The sequence below is a fragment of the Amblyomma mixtum genome, chromosome 9, assembly GCF_055824585.1.
Source record: "Amblyomma mixtum isolate Tamu chromosome 9, ASM5582458v1, whole genome shotgun sequence".
Classification (NCBI taxonomy): domain Eukaryota; kingdom Metazoa; phylum Arthropoda; class Arachnida; order Ixodida; family Ixodidae; genus Amblyomma; species Amblyomma mixtum.
In genome coordinates, this window is record NC_143020.1 from 74,231,148 (window position 1) to 74,244,427 (window position 13,280).

The window sequence follows — 13,280 nt, forward strand, 5'->3', positions numbered from 1 at the left end:
TTCAGTCATTACACACTAATCAGTAATTTGTCATTACTTCGTCATGAATTATGTGTGACGTAATCCAGTGGTAACATCACCAGTGTCACATACGCAAAGTGGTGCTGAAAACGCTTTCGCCTCTACGCACTTCGGACAGTTTCGAACGCGCTGCATATACATTCTTGTCAGGCCTGCGTCTCGTCGTGTCCGCGTGCGCTTCGCATTATGCCCGTAAACATTTCGTGCTTACTCTACTCTCGGTTACGGGAGAGGCAGAGTTTTTTTATGAATACGCTTTATCTGCAATGATAAACCTAAATACTGTGGCGTTAAATGCTGCATGTGATTCAACCAAATTTTTGATACGAGTGAACGAGCATGCTCTGTTTCCAGGAGAGAATTACATTTCTTAATGGAATTCCTAAATCCCCCCCAATCACATTGAGAACGCCCCACCGATACTCAATTTCTCTGCAGGTTTAACAAAACATGCGCTTTGTTACCTTTCCTATATTGCTTTTCCCTTAATTACCGCGACATTCATTGAATGCAGCCTCTCTGCCGCAAACCGAAAGCAAAATCTTGTGAACTTTGGACCATTAATGCAGTCTAGTTGTGCGTAACGCCAAAAAAAAATCGTTTTGCTCGCAGTTGTAGCCTTTTTAACTACCTGAACAAAAAAAAAAACACAAGCAGCAGTTTCTATACCTTTTTATAATTTTCACAATTATGCCACAATGTCGAATAGCAAATTTGACCCTTTAAGTTAAGTTCGTAGATTATTATTATTATTATTATTATTATTATTATTATTATTATTATTATTATTATTATTATTATTATTATTATTATTCATCATTATAAAATAACTGAAAGTTCTTATCAGTTTAACTGTGAGAGGCGGCGGTTTTGAAGTTAGTCTTTCTGTGCTACAAGAACATCACGAGGTTGTTAGTGTTATTCCCCAAATCGACTGTGGCCATGCGAATAGTTAATATGATGGTGGTTCCTTATTTTCTGCTTTTTTTATTTGGGGTTACATTTTTTTTCTGGTTGCCGAATTCTAGATACCCTAGGCCACGTCTGCGACCTAGTGTGTTGCTTCTCAGGAATGTAGCTAAGGTTACAGCGGGAACTCTGCATATAAAATTACCCGCTTTGGATTGTGTTGCAGGACCAGCAAGTGCCTCAGGAAGACCGCGCAAAGTACAGCCAATGCGCCACGACCAGCGCGGATCTTGTGTCGGTAGAGTGCACCACCTTTGTTCCCTCTTTACGGACACATGTGCCCGCCTTGCTTCCTTAAAACGTCTAATGATTGATGACAAAAAGGAATATGTAGATTTTTCTGTGCACATATATTGGCCTGCTAATTTAAAATCAATAGTTTCTCACTGAAATGTCCGTTGAGTTATGGAAACTATTCATGTAATTTTTCATCGCACACAACCCTGACTTGGTCCTGCAGTTGCATCAGCACGGTCTGACGGCATCAGCGTGATTGCTAACCCTGCTCTAATAATCGTCCTTTATTCGTTAGCCTATCCACCTTAAGCGGTGTACATCAGTATAGTTATTTTGATGTGTAAAGGAATTACACGTATATATTTTTCTTTTCTTTCTCTAAAACACCTTTCCGATTCATTGGAAAACAGCACCTCACCTAGATGAAAATGAAGCTAATATAGGTAAAAATGTAGATCCAAGCTCGTGGAGATGATAAAGACCACTGGTGTATTCTTATGTGCACGTGGTATACGTGGTCATGTGTAGCTTGCAAGGCACACGCCGCCGTTAGGCAGGATTGCAGGTTATGCAAGCTATATGAGTTAGGTTAGAAAGCGATGAAAATGAAGTAGCAGACAAGGAAAGTGAATACAGACACAATAAAAAAACATGATATCGATGGACAGGCGAGATAATGCTATAGTGTTCTAGAAATAATGCGTTGCTTTCCGTCCGCATACATTGGAACAAGAAGACGATAGGAGGATTTCATGTGAGTTATTCCTATGGCGCTAGTGGCTGGCGTGGCAACCGCCATATTCCGCAGCCGTAAATAGGTAAATTAAAATGTGAATTGGTTTTTGAGCAAAGGAAATGGCGCAGTTCGTGTCACATATTTCGGCGGACACCTGAACCGCGCCTATAGTAAACTAGAATAGTATTCTAGTTCACTATAACCGCGCCGTAAGGGAAGGGAGGAAGGTGGGAGTGAAAGAAGAAAGAGAGAAAGAGGTGCCGTAGTGGAGGTATCTGTAAACCGCTAGTGTCTTCAACGTCTCGTCGTAGAGAACTTCCGCCAGTCTAATAAAAGCTTGTTACTAAGTGTATACTCCCGTGCAGTGCACGAAACCGAAAAGAGCGGGCACGTTGAATAGGTTGGAGCTAGTGAAAACATCGACCCGTACAACATCCCAGGTGCCAGCGCGGTGTGCGACGTACGGGACAGCTGCCCCGCGTTGAATTCACCAGTATGAAGGTCTATGGTGTGTCTGGCTTAGGTTCTGTCTCAGGAGAAGAAATTAAAGCGTACAAATGAGAGTGCTCAATGCCCAAGAGCCGCGAGCGAACGTCGACGGCCGGCGTGCCGTTTCTGGGGAGGCAATTAATTTGCACTCGCGTTGGTTTAGTTCTGAAACTGTCGTCTCTGTCTACTTCTATCCGACGTGTTGCAACTAAACCTAGCAATATCACTACTCAGTATTGTTCCATCAAACCAAAATTTCAGGTCATGTGGATTCTAAGCAGTGTACATTGCGACAATCACAAAACTGCAGAACATTCTTGCTTGGTCTGCCGTCTGCCGTCTGGAACAGAGCCTATAAAGCTTGAGCAGTTCGCCGACTACAGAACCTGAAAATGTGCATTTTTGAGCGCGAGTTTTGCAATTTGAACTATAACTGATGTGCTGTCTTTCCGCGAGGGTGGTCGTATCATCAGCAGACAGTTCTACACTGGTTAGAAAAGCGGCAAGTTGTGTTGTTGCATGTGGTGTAGCAAGCCAGTTTTGGTGTCGAGCTAAGGCGCAAGGGTGACCGGCAAACCGCGGCGCTCAATAAACAGCGCAGTTACATGACGGCTCAGAATTGTACCGCCGCAAATTTCTTACTCGTAGAGAGTTAGAAAAATAAAATTGCACGTGGACGTATATCGCAACACGGTAAAGCCGCCGCGGTGGCTCAGTGGTTATTGTGCTCGGCTGCTGACCCGAAAGACGCGGGTTCGTTTATGTTTATTGGAATTTAACGTGCCGAAGCAACTGAGGCTATGAGGGACGCCGTAGTGAAGGGCTCCGGAAATTTCTACCACCTAGGGTTCTTTAACGTGCACTGACATCGCACAGCACACGGGCCTCTAGAATTTCGCCTTCATCGAAATTCGACCCCCGCGGCCGGGATCGAACCCGCGTCTTTCGGGTCAGCAGCTGAGCGCCGTAACCACTGAGCCACCGCGGCGGGGCACTGCGGGTTCGATCCCGGCCGCGGCGGTTGAATTTCTTTGGAGGAGAAATTCTAGAGGCCCGTGTACTGTGCGATGTCAGTGCACGTTAAAGATACCCAGGTGGTAGAAGTTTCCGGAGCCCTCCACTACGGCGTCTCTCATAACCTTAGTCGCTTTGGGACGTTAAACCCCCTAAACCAAACCAAACCAAACAACACGGTAAAATGTTGTGCATAGCATATCCGATATAGCGTGGGTACTTTACTGCGCAATCGACCCTTCACGAACAGGAGTGAAAGGGGGACCACGAACAGGGCGCGCTAACACCGACGACGCTTGCGCCATCTGGGAGCACGATTGTAGACTTAAAGATAATACAGTACGGGTGGAATACATGCGATTAATGGGATCTGCAGTGAAAGTAAAGGAGAGGAAAGATACATCAACTGTTCTCTGCTTTTCTCTAGCTCTCCGCCTCTCACCTAAGTTGGTGCATTCGATGGCAAAGCTCGACTTTTGTATGCATGACAGCACAGCGCAGCGTAGCGTTCGTGCATTCGTGCAGCGATCTAGCCCGGCGGTCGCGCTGAAGTTTACTAGTCAAGAGTTTATGAAAGTAACTGGTTTGTGGAGATCAAAAATCTCTTGCGAAAATCATTCGATTGCGCAAGAGCTTGGCGCCGGCTAAGATGTTTTGCGCGCTTTTCGCAGGTAGCACAGGGCGCGGCGCAGCAGATCGAACCTTTGCTGCGGAAGGCCGTGGAAGACTACAACACGGGTGCGTTGTTCAATTTATCTCGTTGGGCCCGCTTGCATTTCGCCGTCAGTAAGGACGTATGTGTTTTGTCCATCGAGTTCTTAGCACCTACATGTTTACATGAAAATAAAACATGTAAGATAATATTAAAACTTCGCTTTCAACCCGTGGAACGTCCATTGCCTTGTAAAACGTCGACGCATACAGTCAAGTACCACTTTTAAGAGCTTCAATTTACGTTCAGGAGAAAGAGCTGATTGATCTGAAAAAAAAAATACGCGGTCACTAATTGTGATGAACGGACGCCAATGAGAAAATTTCAACGATTTATTAAAGGTATTGATTTCACAGTGCTGAAAGCTTCACGTACGTACTGAACACTGGTACCTTGCGGTAAAATGCAACTTTACTTTGGAGACACATTCCCAACAATTCTGGACGAAGTCATTTTTGAACGGGAAAGAGTTTATGAACGAATTTTTTTTAATATATTGTAAGCTTTCATTATAACAATCAATATAACCACAGATCTTCCCTCAACAGGCTTGAATTTTTTTGTGCTATTAACATTTTTGCTATCGTCAAAAGCATTTCCCATTGCTTTTCTTTGGCAGTCTCAACGCTCGATCCTAGCGATGCAAAAAACTTAAAAGAAAACTTTTGCTGCACATCTTTTGCTACACATCGGAAGAGTAGGTCATTACCTGCAATATTTCGATAGCCATAACGTTTTCCAATATTCAAAATTTTCGTCCCAGAATGTTGGATATGTTGCATCCACCGCCATCAAATTATTAAATTGCTGTAACTAATCGATGCTTCTGAAATATTTTGAAATGCCGAATGGGTTGCAAAACCTTTAAATTGCTACGAATAGAATATTGCTGATCTTTAAGAAATGCTTATGCATTTACTGCCAATATATACTTAATTTCCCACATTTCTTCGTCTTATATCAAGGACGACTTAGATTTCTTGTCTTCCTAAGAGATTTCGCCGGGTGCGGTAGAAACGTCTGCTACTATACAACAGTTGTCTTGAGTTCCTCGTGTGTCACCTTTTGCGCGCTGCCCGTGTAGAAAGAGGCGAATATTTTGGGAATGTTTCAATTTTGAGCCACGGCAACCAATTTGGGAGGTATTTAGTAACACACTTTCACACACCTTTTCCACATCTATCGCAGCTGGGCCAGCCTTCAAAGATTTGCAGCCGAGCAACGTCTGGAAGGACGCCACCAACAAATTAGTCACCCTAATCTCGCAAGTGAGCCGAAACACGATCGCATAATACCTTTCTCCGTGAAGATTGTGGGCGGGATGTGCTTCCACTGAATTTACCATCGGGGTGGCTCAGTGGCAGTTGTGTGCTATGCTCACACCATATTTGGCGTTAACTTATTTTGTGCTCTGTAATTATAAGAAACGGATTCATATTATTGTCGGACACAGGCCAAGCAAAACGCGGCTTTACCGTGTCAAAGGATTCCCTTCCAGCCTTTGACATAGGCCGATTCTCATCAACCTGTTAGCTTCATTAGCGTGACGATGCAGACAGAGAACTATCCTGGACCATGGAGGGATGGGATAATCCCCTTTCATCTGCCACTCCCTTCAATGTCACACTAGCAGATTCTTGAGAACCGGCCAACGCCATGGGCTGGAAGGGGGGTCCCTTGACGAGGAGGAACAGCTGTTTTTCTTGACTGGTATTCGACTATAGCTAAAGTGAGTTTTATTCGATGCGTATAAACAATTATCAATAGTGTTTGGCTCTACATTTTACTGCTTCTTCCTTTAGTGAGTGCGAACGTTAATAATGCTATGGCTGGATAAGGGAATACTTATTTTGCAGGTTAGCCTGCCCTGACGACTTCACTGATAGATTTTAGGTGCAGCAACGATAGAGATTTCTCTAGGACATGGCATATGCTGCTGTTATTTTCTTTATTCTTCACATTTGTGCTGCGATTCTTTAGACTTCGCTCATCCTGCTCCTTTTTTTGCTCTAGGATATCTTACTACGCCGACATTTAACGAATGTATGAATTGGTCGGAAGAAGATGTTGCGGGAAGATTGCCTTGATTCACGATTTACCAGCTAGCCAGCTTTGACGAGCCAGTCTCGTCTTAAGCCGAATGCCATTTCTGGCTCATGACGAGTGCAGCTTGTGGTGTGTCTGGCTCTGTGTGTCCGTTTTAAGGGGAGTAGAGTTCGCCAAATGAATATTTTTTTTTGCCGATGGTTGGCAGCACGGATACTAAATGACCAATTTTCTACCATTTCTGAAAAATATGTCTGTTAAGGGGCAGAAATGAATACTTGCTTCTCTTTGTTTATATGAAAACACTTATACCTTATTCTTGAAGCAACGATTGCGAGTATTCTGCGCGAAAAGTTGGTATTTGCGCTTGTCGTGCGGAATGACCTTAAAGGAAGATAGCTGGTTGTTCCAAGTGCCTTGGTCTGTTCCATCATCATGCACTGCATCTCATTTATATATCGAATACTTTGAGCTCCTATAGTGCAGCTTGTTAATCAACGCTCATTTTACACATTTATTACCTAACTGTTTCCTGAGCACAAACAAACGGCTATCTGAAGCGAAAGTTTTTATGCTTGTCGTTCTTGAACAAAAAATTGCCACATGAGCCTGTTACTGATCCGATTAAACGCCCTCAAAAAACAAATAAACAAACAAACAGGATGCTTTTTGGCAACAATTGAGTAGTAATGCTTCGTAAGTTTCCTTTCACTCGCATCAGCAGGGAATTACAATTCTCTTTTTATGGAAGTGATCGGGCAGTTCGGATTCACTATAGAACTTCCGGTGACCGCATGGGACTAAGAAGAAAGGCTGTCAAATAGAGCTTGACGTGAATTCTCTTCAAGAACTGGAGCGTTGTTCGTGCGTATAGGGCAATGGTACGGCATACAGTGAACAGTCCCAAATAGCCACATGAAAAAAAAAAAACGGCTTTAAGAGCTAATTCTTAATGAGAATACGTCACCACTTCTGGTAATGCGATTTCAAAAAGGTGTTTCTTAACTGCTTGCACAATTGTCACAGCAATCTGTCTCCATTTTTTCGTCTGGTGGTAAGGGTGCAGGTTTGGACGTAGACCCTATGTGTGATTATGCTCTGTTATCCTCGTGATGGACACTTTATTAAACCGAACATTTCATGGGACAACAAAATTGAAGTGCGGTATGATTATAACTACGGTCTTGCTTACGTTAAGATTGCTTTGTACTTCCAGGTCTCGTCGGCGAAGTTTCCGCTCATTTCCGACTTTGATATCCTTGGCCGGCTAAGCCTCTACGATGGCATCTTTGAGTACGGGTGAGAGATTCGTGCCATTCATCTCGCGTTCATAGTGGAAAGGTTTGACAATAGGAAAGCAGATGCTTAAGTAGTGCTGCAAGCGAAGAATGGAGCAGCTCTGCACTTGAGCAAATGTAGCGCAACGCGCAGAACATGCTTGCCGCCTGGTTCGGTACAATGCAAGAAGTACTCTAATTTTATTCATTTGTAATACTTTTTTTGCCTCAGTTGCTTTTTCAACTGACGCCACGCCTTCGCTATCGCCGGAATCATCCATTTTGAATGGCGGGCAATAAAGGTGGAATATAACAAATATGACAAGCGTCATTATGACACGTAGACTGTCGTCCCAGGTGATATAGGAAATATCAGTTTCATCCGATATTGACTCTTGTTTCTTCCTCTTAGCCAGTGACTCTAACGACGCCATGCTTCACCTTTGGCATGAATATGAAACAGCACAAAATGGAAAAAAAAAAAACGAGAGACGTATTTTTTACGCTAGCCAAACAATAAAGTTACGTTGCTTTAACGTTTCGGTGTTATCTGGGCTTGGAATCATCTGAGAGCTGGCAAGCAATGTAAAGCTAAAAAATGCACGGCAAGCAAACGGCGCCAGCAGCCGTATTTCGTGACCACGCTGCTTGGCTCTATCATTCCTCGCAGCCTGGACTACATCAGTCAGGTGTGCGTGGGCGCCTGCCTCCTGCAAGCGCTGGCCGCCTTCAGCTACGCCGTGGGGACATGGGTGCACGACCCCGAGATTCCGCCCAACAAGCGAGGCTTCGTCTCCAACCAGGCCGGCATCACACTGGTCGTGTGAGCAGCCACTTTCACCTTCTTCACTGACAGCTGTTATGCAATGATAAAGAAAAAAGCGATGAAATTCATGCACTGAACCATGCAAAGGCATCAGCGAATGTTTTTAATGGCTGATGATATTATGCATGCAATACCTCATACGGTTACATTTTGTCATTTCATTGTTCGGTCTTCCGTTTCCCCTCATTTTACCCAGACGGCAGTTAGACGCACGTTCCGCATTTTTGTCGCGTCGTCGGTGTTGGCTTTGCCGGCTTACCGCGCGCAGAAGAAACGCGAAGCCACAAAAAAAGGGGTAGTGCTTTTACTCAGTTAAACCGAGTCAACGAGCGAAAACAAGGATGCGAAAGCACCCCTTGTTTGAAAGGTGCGAAAGCAAGGAACGTTAAAGGTGCCAAGGTCGTCCTCAAGGTCACTTTCCCATGGTGTACAAGTGGCGCGACGGTCGTCCGAACTAACCCGAGCTTACCCGAGTTATTACGACGGTTCGCGCTCTTTCGCGCCAAAAGTGGCACCGCTCGCCACACAACGGTTCAGTGGTGTCCTCTGGGGGCAGCAGCGTGAACTAGCGCTTGCGCTGTTCGCGCTTCTAGGCAGAGAGGACAGCACTGTAGAGCGGCGAACGGGCGCGTTTGCTAACGCAAAAAATCTTTCGAAGAGTGCTGCATTATAGAGGCGTGGTAACTGATGGAGAATTTTGATACGAAAGCGTTACTAGTCCCATTGGGAGAAAAGCCGGCGTTTGTGTTTACTCGCAGGTGGTACGGAAAATCCAAGCGAGCAAGAAAAATAGGATGGCGCCATCAAGTGGCCGTGTGACACATTCAGCAAGCTGAGCACCGCCACCTCAGACGATCCTATACATGTCGTTCGTCTATAATACTCGCCGCTGGCTCATTTCCATGTCGCGCCAACTTTATCGTTCGTACCAACATTGTAATGCAACCCTTTGTAGTAAAGCGTTCCGGGCGTTGTCATAACACTTCTCGACATATAGCTTACATCCGTTAGTTACGTTGGAGGCCTGCTTGCGACAGACAGTAGAACCGACTACACATGAACCTTCAATTGTATGCCTTCACAAACTTTATATGAAAACTGTAATGAGCCGTTCGTCGTACAGCGTTCATGGAGGTGTCATACGCGTGTGTCTGCGTGTTTGGGTGGTGTCATGATTCGAAAAAAAAAAAAGACTCATCGCCTTAAATAAACTCAGTTCGCAAACCGCAACTAAAGTTCTGCGTCTTGCGTCCGCGACTGGCTTTCGTATTCCCACACGTAAGCAGTCTTAAGTGTCTCTGCCGAATTCTTTTTTTCTCTCTTGTGCTCACTCAGTTTCAAAGGTCAATGTTCTCTACTCGGCGCCGATGCTATTCCTGTGCACAAGCGCGCCTTTGCGGCACTGAGCGTGGTGGACCTCTCTTGTGCACCTAGCATTGAAATACATGAACTTGAATGGAACTCCATCTAACCATTACTACGCTAACCTCGCCAGTATAGCTGAGCTGCATCCGTGTATTAACAGCTTAGAGGATAGTCTCGTTGACTGTTTCGGCCACGACAGTAGGTCCGTTAAGAGAAGCGAAATAGACGGAACCCACGTGATAAATTAATCCCTAGTAGGTCAATTGCTGTGTGATAATCCCAATGTAATACGGAGTAGTATGCAAAGGTTCGCATTCTAAAAGAACGCTGGGAATTATCTCTCAACGTAGAGCGATTGAAGGAATGCGGAATAATTAAGGACGCACATAAATCTCAGCATATGTGCTTAATTGTGATTCGTCTTGACAGAAGTGCGGCAGTCGCGGTCTGGTTGAACATCTCAGGCTGGCTTGGGCTCAGAAGCTCAACGCAAGAGCGACTGAGCCACCGATCACAAAAGTACGCCCCTGTGAGAGTGATCGTTCTATGTAATACGTTGAATGTGAGAGGGCAAGAACACCTTTATTGGCAGCTTATTCCAATTAAGGAGTGATCTAAGTTACAATGAATGACCAAACGATGCGCTTAAAGAGGGATAAAATGAACACTTTTGACGCCGAGCTTGGAGCGATTTTGTGAAACCTGTGCTACACAGTGAGCGGCGCGTATGAGGCCGTGAGTCAGTGTCATTTCCGTTTTCCCTACACCCGAAGGAATTTCTCGAGCCTATTATCTTTCGGCTGTCGCTGTAGGAAGGCGTTTGGAGTACGTGACTGCGAGTGCGTTCAACTCAGTCTATTTTGCCTGCAGGTCCACCCTGTTCATGTGGGTCTTCACCACCTTCATGATTCCCGCGAGTATTGTGTACATGCTGAGCGGTGTCATTGCGGCCAACTACATATGCTACCCGTACCAGTACGGCGGCGACGGAGGCCTCAGCCTTCTAGACAACGTTAGTGGTGACATTTCGCGAGCGACACTATTTCGACCACGGGTTATTACCGAACATTCTCTCGCCATGATCTGCGTTCTCTTGCCAAATGGCAGAGGAAGCTTGTCGTCAGTTGCAGACAGATAACGTCATAGTTTTCCACACCCATCAACAATATAAAGACTTCCTGTCTTTGTGCTGACGTCCGTAAACCGCTAAGGGTATAAATAGCACTACACCACTGTCCCTCAAGGCGAAAGTACCTGACGGCCGTATTTTACCGGCATTCACATAGAGGCTACAGAAAAGGATTGAACTTAAACTGAGGACAACGAAGGCAGCTATGAAGGAAAACCATATCGACGTAATGTTAACAAACAAAGAGAGCAGACAGAGTCAGGGCAAAAAAAACAAACACGAATTAATGGTAACCTAGTTGATTTAAAGAAGAAGAAATGGGCGTGGGCAGCTGATGCAGTACGAAGACAAGACAACCGATGGTCGCAATAGGGTTACGGAATGGATAGTGTGGATGGGGGCGGATGAGTTTATTAAGTTTCCAGGGATAAAAGAGACGCAGCTGGCACAAGACAGGGCTAACTCGAGGGAAATGGGAGAGTTCTTTGTCCTGCGGTGGGCGTATTTAGGCTGAATATGATGAAGAAGCATGTCGCTGAGTAAATTTTCCAACAAGGAGAACGAAGAAGTGGAAATTGTCTTTTCCAGCTCAAACTAAATGTCGCATTTTACATTGATTGCGCTCCATGCAGCATCTAAGGACGGCCACTAATTTCATACCCTATAGAATGACAAGTTCTACCCGTAGGTGACGGAGGGACAACTAATTTATCTCTCACCATTGTCAATGCTTGTATACTCTTGACTCTTATCAACTTTGTCTCAAACCCGCAGGTCACGGCGTCCTTGTACGTTCAGGGCGAGCGGAATTACATCCGAAACACAAATTACGCCCTTTTCAACTCCACGTACAAAATTGGACAGGTGCTCAAGTAAGGAACCTCTTTTTGCCTTTATTTTGCAGCAATATCTATGAGACGCTATCCGATGTCCGCTGCGCCAGTGTGACCCTTGGCGTAGTATAGCGCGAACCGCTTTCACCTTATAAGGATTCTATTCACGTTGCATTCTTTCCGTTGTCCACCACTGGTGTTTGTGATATGTGACATCATGAGTGCAGCTAAGCAAGTGCTGTAATTTGGCGATCATAGTAACGTAGGACGCGCTGACTACATATAAGGTAGGAAGATAATCATTGCAGAATGTGGCCTCTGGTACCTCGGGCAGTAGGCACTGGCGATGATTTAGCGTTTGAAACGGCATGTGGCAACGCGTGATAGGTGGCGTGGCCTGCAACACGCCACCTGACAGGTGACAGGTAACAGGTGACAACGCGGGACAGGTGGCCTATACACGCCACCTGACGCGTGGACTACAACACGCCACCTGAGAGGTGGCGTGTATAAGCCAAGGAGGTTATACTTTAATATATACTTTAACTATACTTTATAACTTAACTATATAACCTTCTTGGTATAGGCCACCTGTCACGCGTTGTCGCCTGTTATGCGCCACCTGTCAGGTGGCGTGTTATAGGCCACGCCACCTGAGAGGTGGCGCGTAACAGGTGACAACGCGTGACACGTGGCGTGCTGGCAGGTAGCAGAAGAGCGAAACGCCACCTGCCCCGGCGAGAGCGCCGGAATGGACCTTACAGCGGTGGCAGGGGGAGTGTGAAGAGCTGAGCATTACCGAATGTCGTAATTTTGTGTGAATTCTGTGACATTTGAAACTGGCCTCGTCTCGTTCCCTCCCAGGAAGTGCAACGTCACCATGCCGCTCGTGAATTTGTCGACGCACCCTGACATTGCCGTGTCTTCCATTGCCTTCACGGTTCACGTGAGTGTGGTGGCGAAATTTGGAGGAGGATATCTCAGTCCGAGCACGCTGATGTTCGCGCCGAGGCTACAGATTAGTCTTCCTCTTAGTTGAGCCGGCATTCTCCTAACGCTTTGAGGCCTGAATTTTTTCCTTTTTCCACTACCAGAAAACTATTTTCCTACCTTTTATTCTAGAATACTAGCCCTTTTGACGCAATTCTGTACAATCAGGTCGGAATGAAACGCGAATACGGGAATATGCCATACATTTCGATTTCACAGCCAGATATTCCTTTACAACTGGTTCATTAATATGTACTTCGGTAGACACATTACCCAGAAACATGAATCAGGCTAGTTGTATACTGCAGCTGGAAGTACAGAAATAGTATATTTTGTTCCACAGGCGCTGTTCGCTTTTCAGGCCGACCTGAATGCGCATTGCCAACGCACAGGTTTTTCTTAGCGTATGCTATAACAAGTGCTAATTTCATGGTTTTAGGTTAATTCTGCGCCCCTCGGCTCACACAATGCTTTTTTATTCCAACTGGCCAACGCTCCAAATATATTTCATGAAATATTGAGCCTTGGCAGGTCGTCTTCCGCCGTTTTCTTGGGGTCAGATTCTGCCACCAATATGCCACCAATACGCCACCAAGATTCTGCCACCAATTCTTACGCAATAAGCACCTTCAAATG

The 13,280-nt window shown here is 45.4% G+C and overlaps 1 protein-coding gene across 1 annotated transcript in view; it reads left to right on the forward strand.

Moving 5' to 3' along the window:
- Positions 1–13,280, forward strand: part of LOC149329748 (uncharacterized) — a 53,422-nt gene that overhangs the window by 17,650 nt on the left and 22,492 nt on the right. Inside the window, exons 5-11 of the mRNA XM_089559287.1 lie at positions 1,157–1,228; positions 4,138–4,204; positions 5,367–5,446; positions 7,441–7,523; positions 10,563–10,704; positions 11,596–11,693; positions 12,519–12,600. Of these exons, the coding sequence (XP_089415413.1) occupies positions 1,157–1,228; positions 4,138–4,204; positions 5,367–5,446; positions 7,441–7,523; positions 10,563–10,704; positions 11,596–11,693; positions 12,519–12,600 (624 nt within the window). The remainder of the gene's footprint in view (positions 1–1,156; positions 1,229–4,137; positions 4,205–5,366; positions 5,447–7,440; positions 7,524–10,562; positions 10,705–11,595; positions 11,694–12,518; positions 12,601–13,280) is intronic.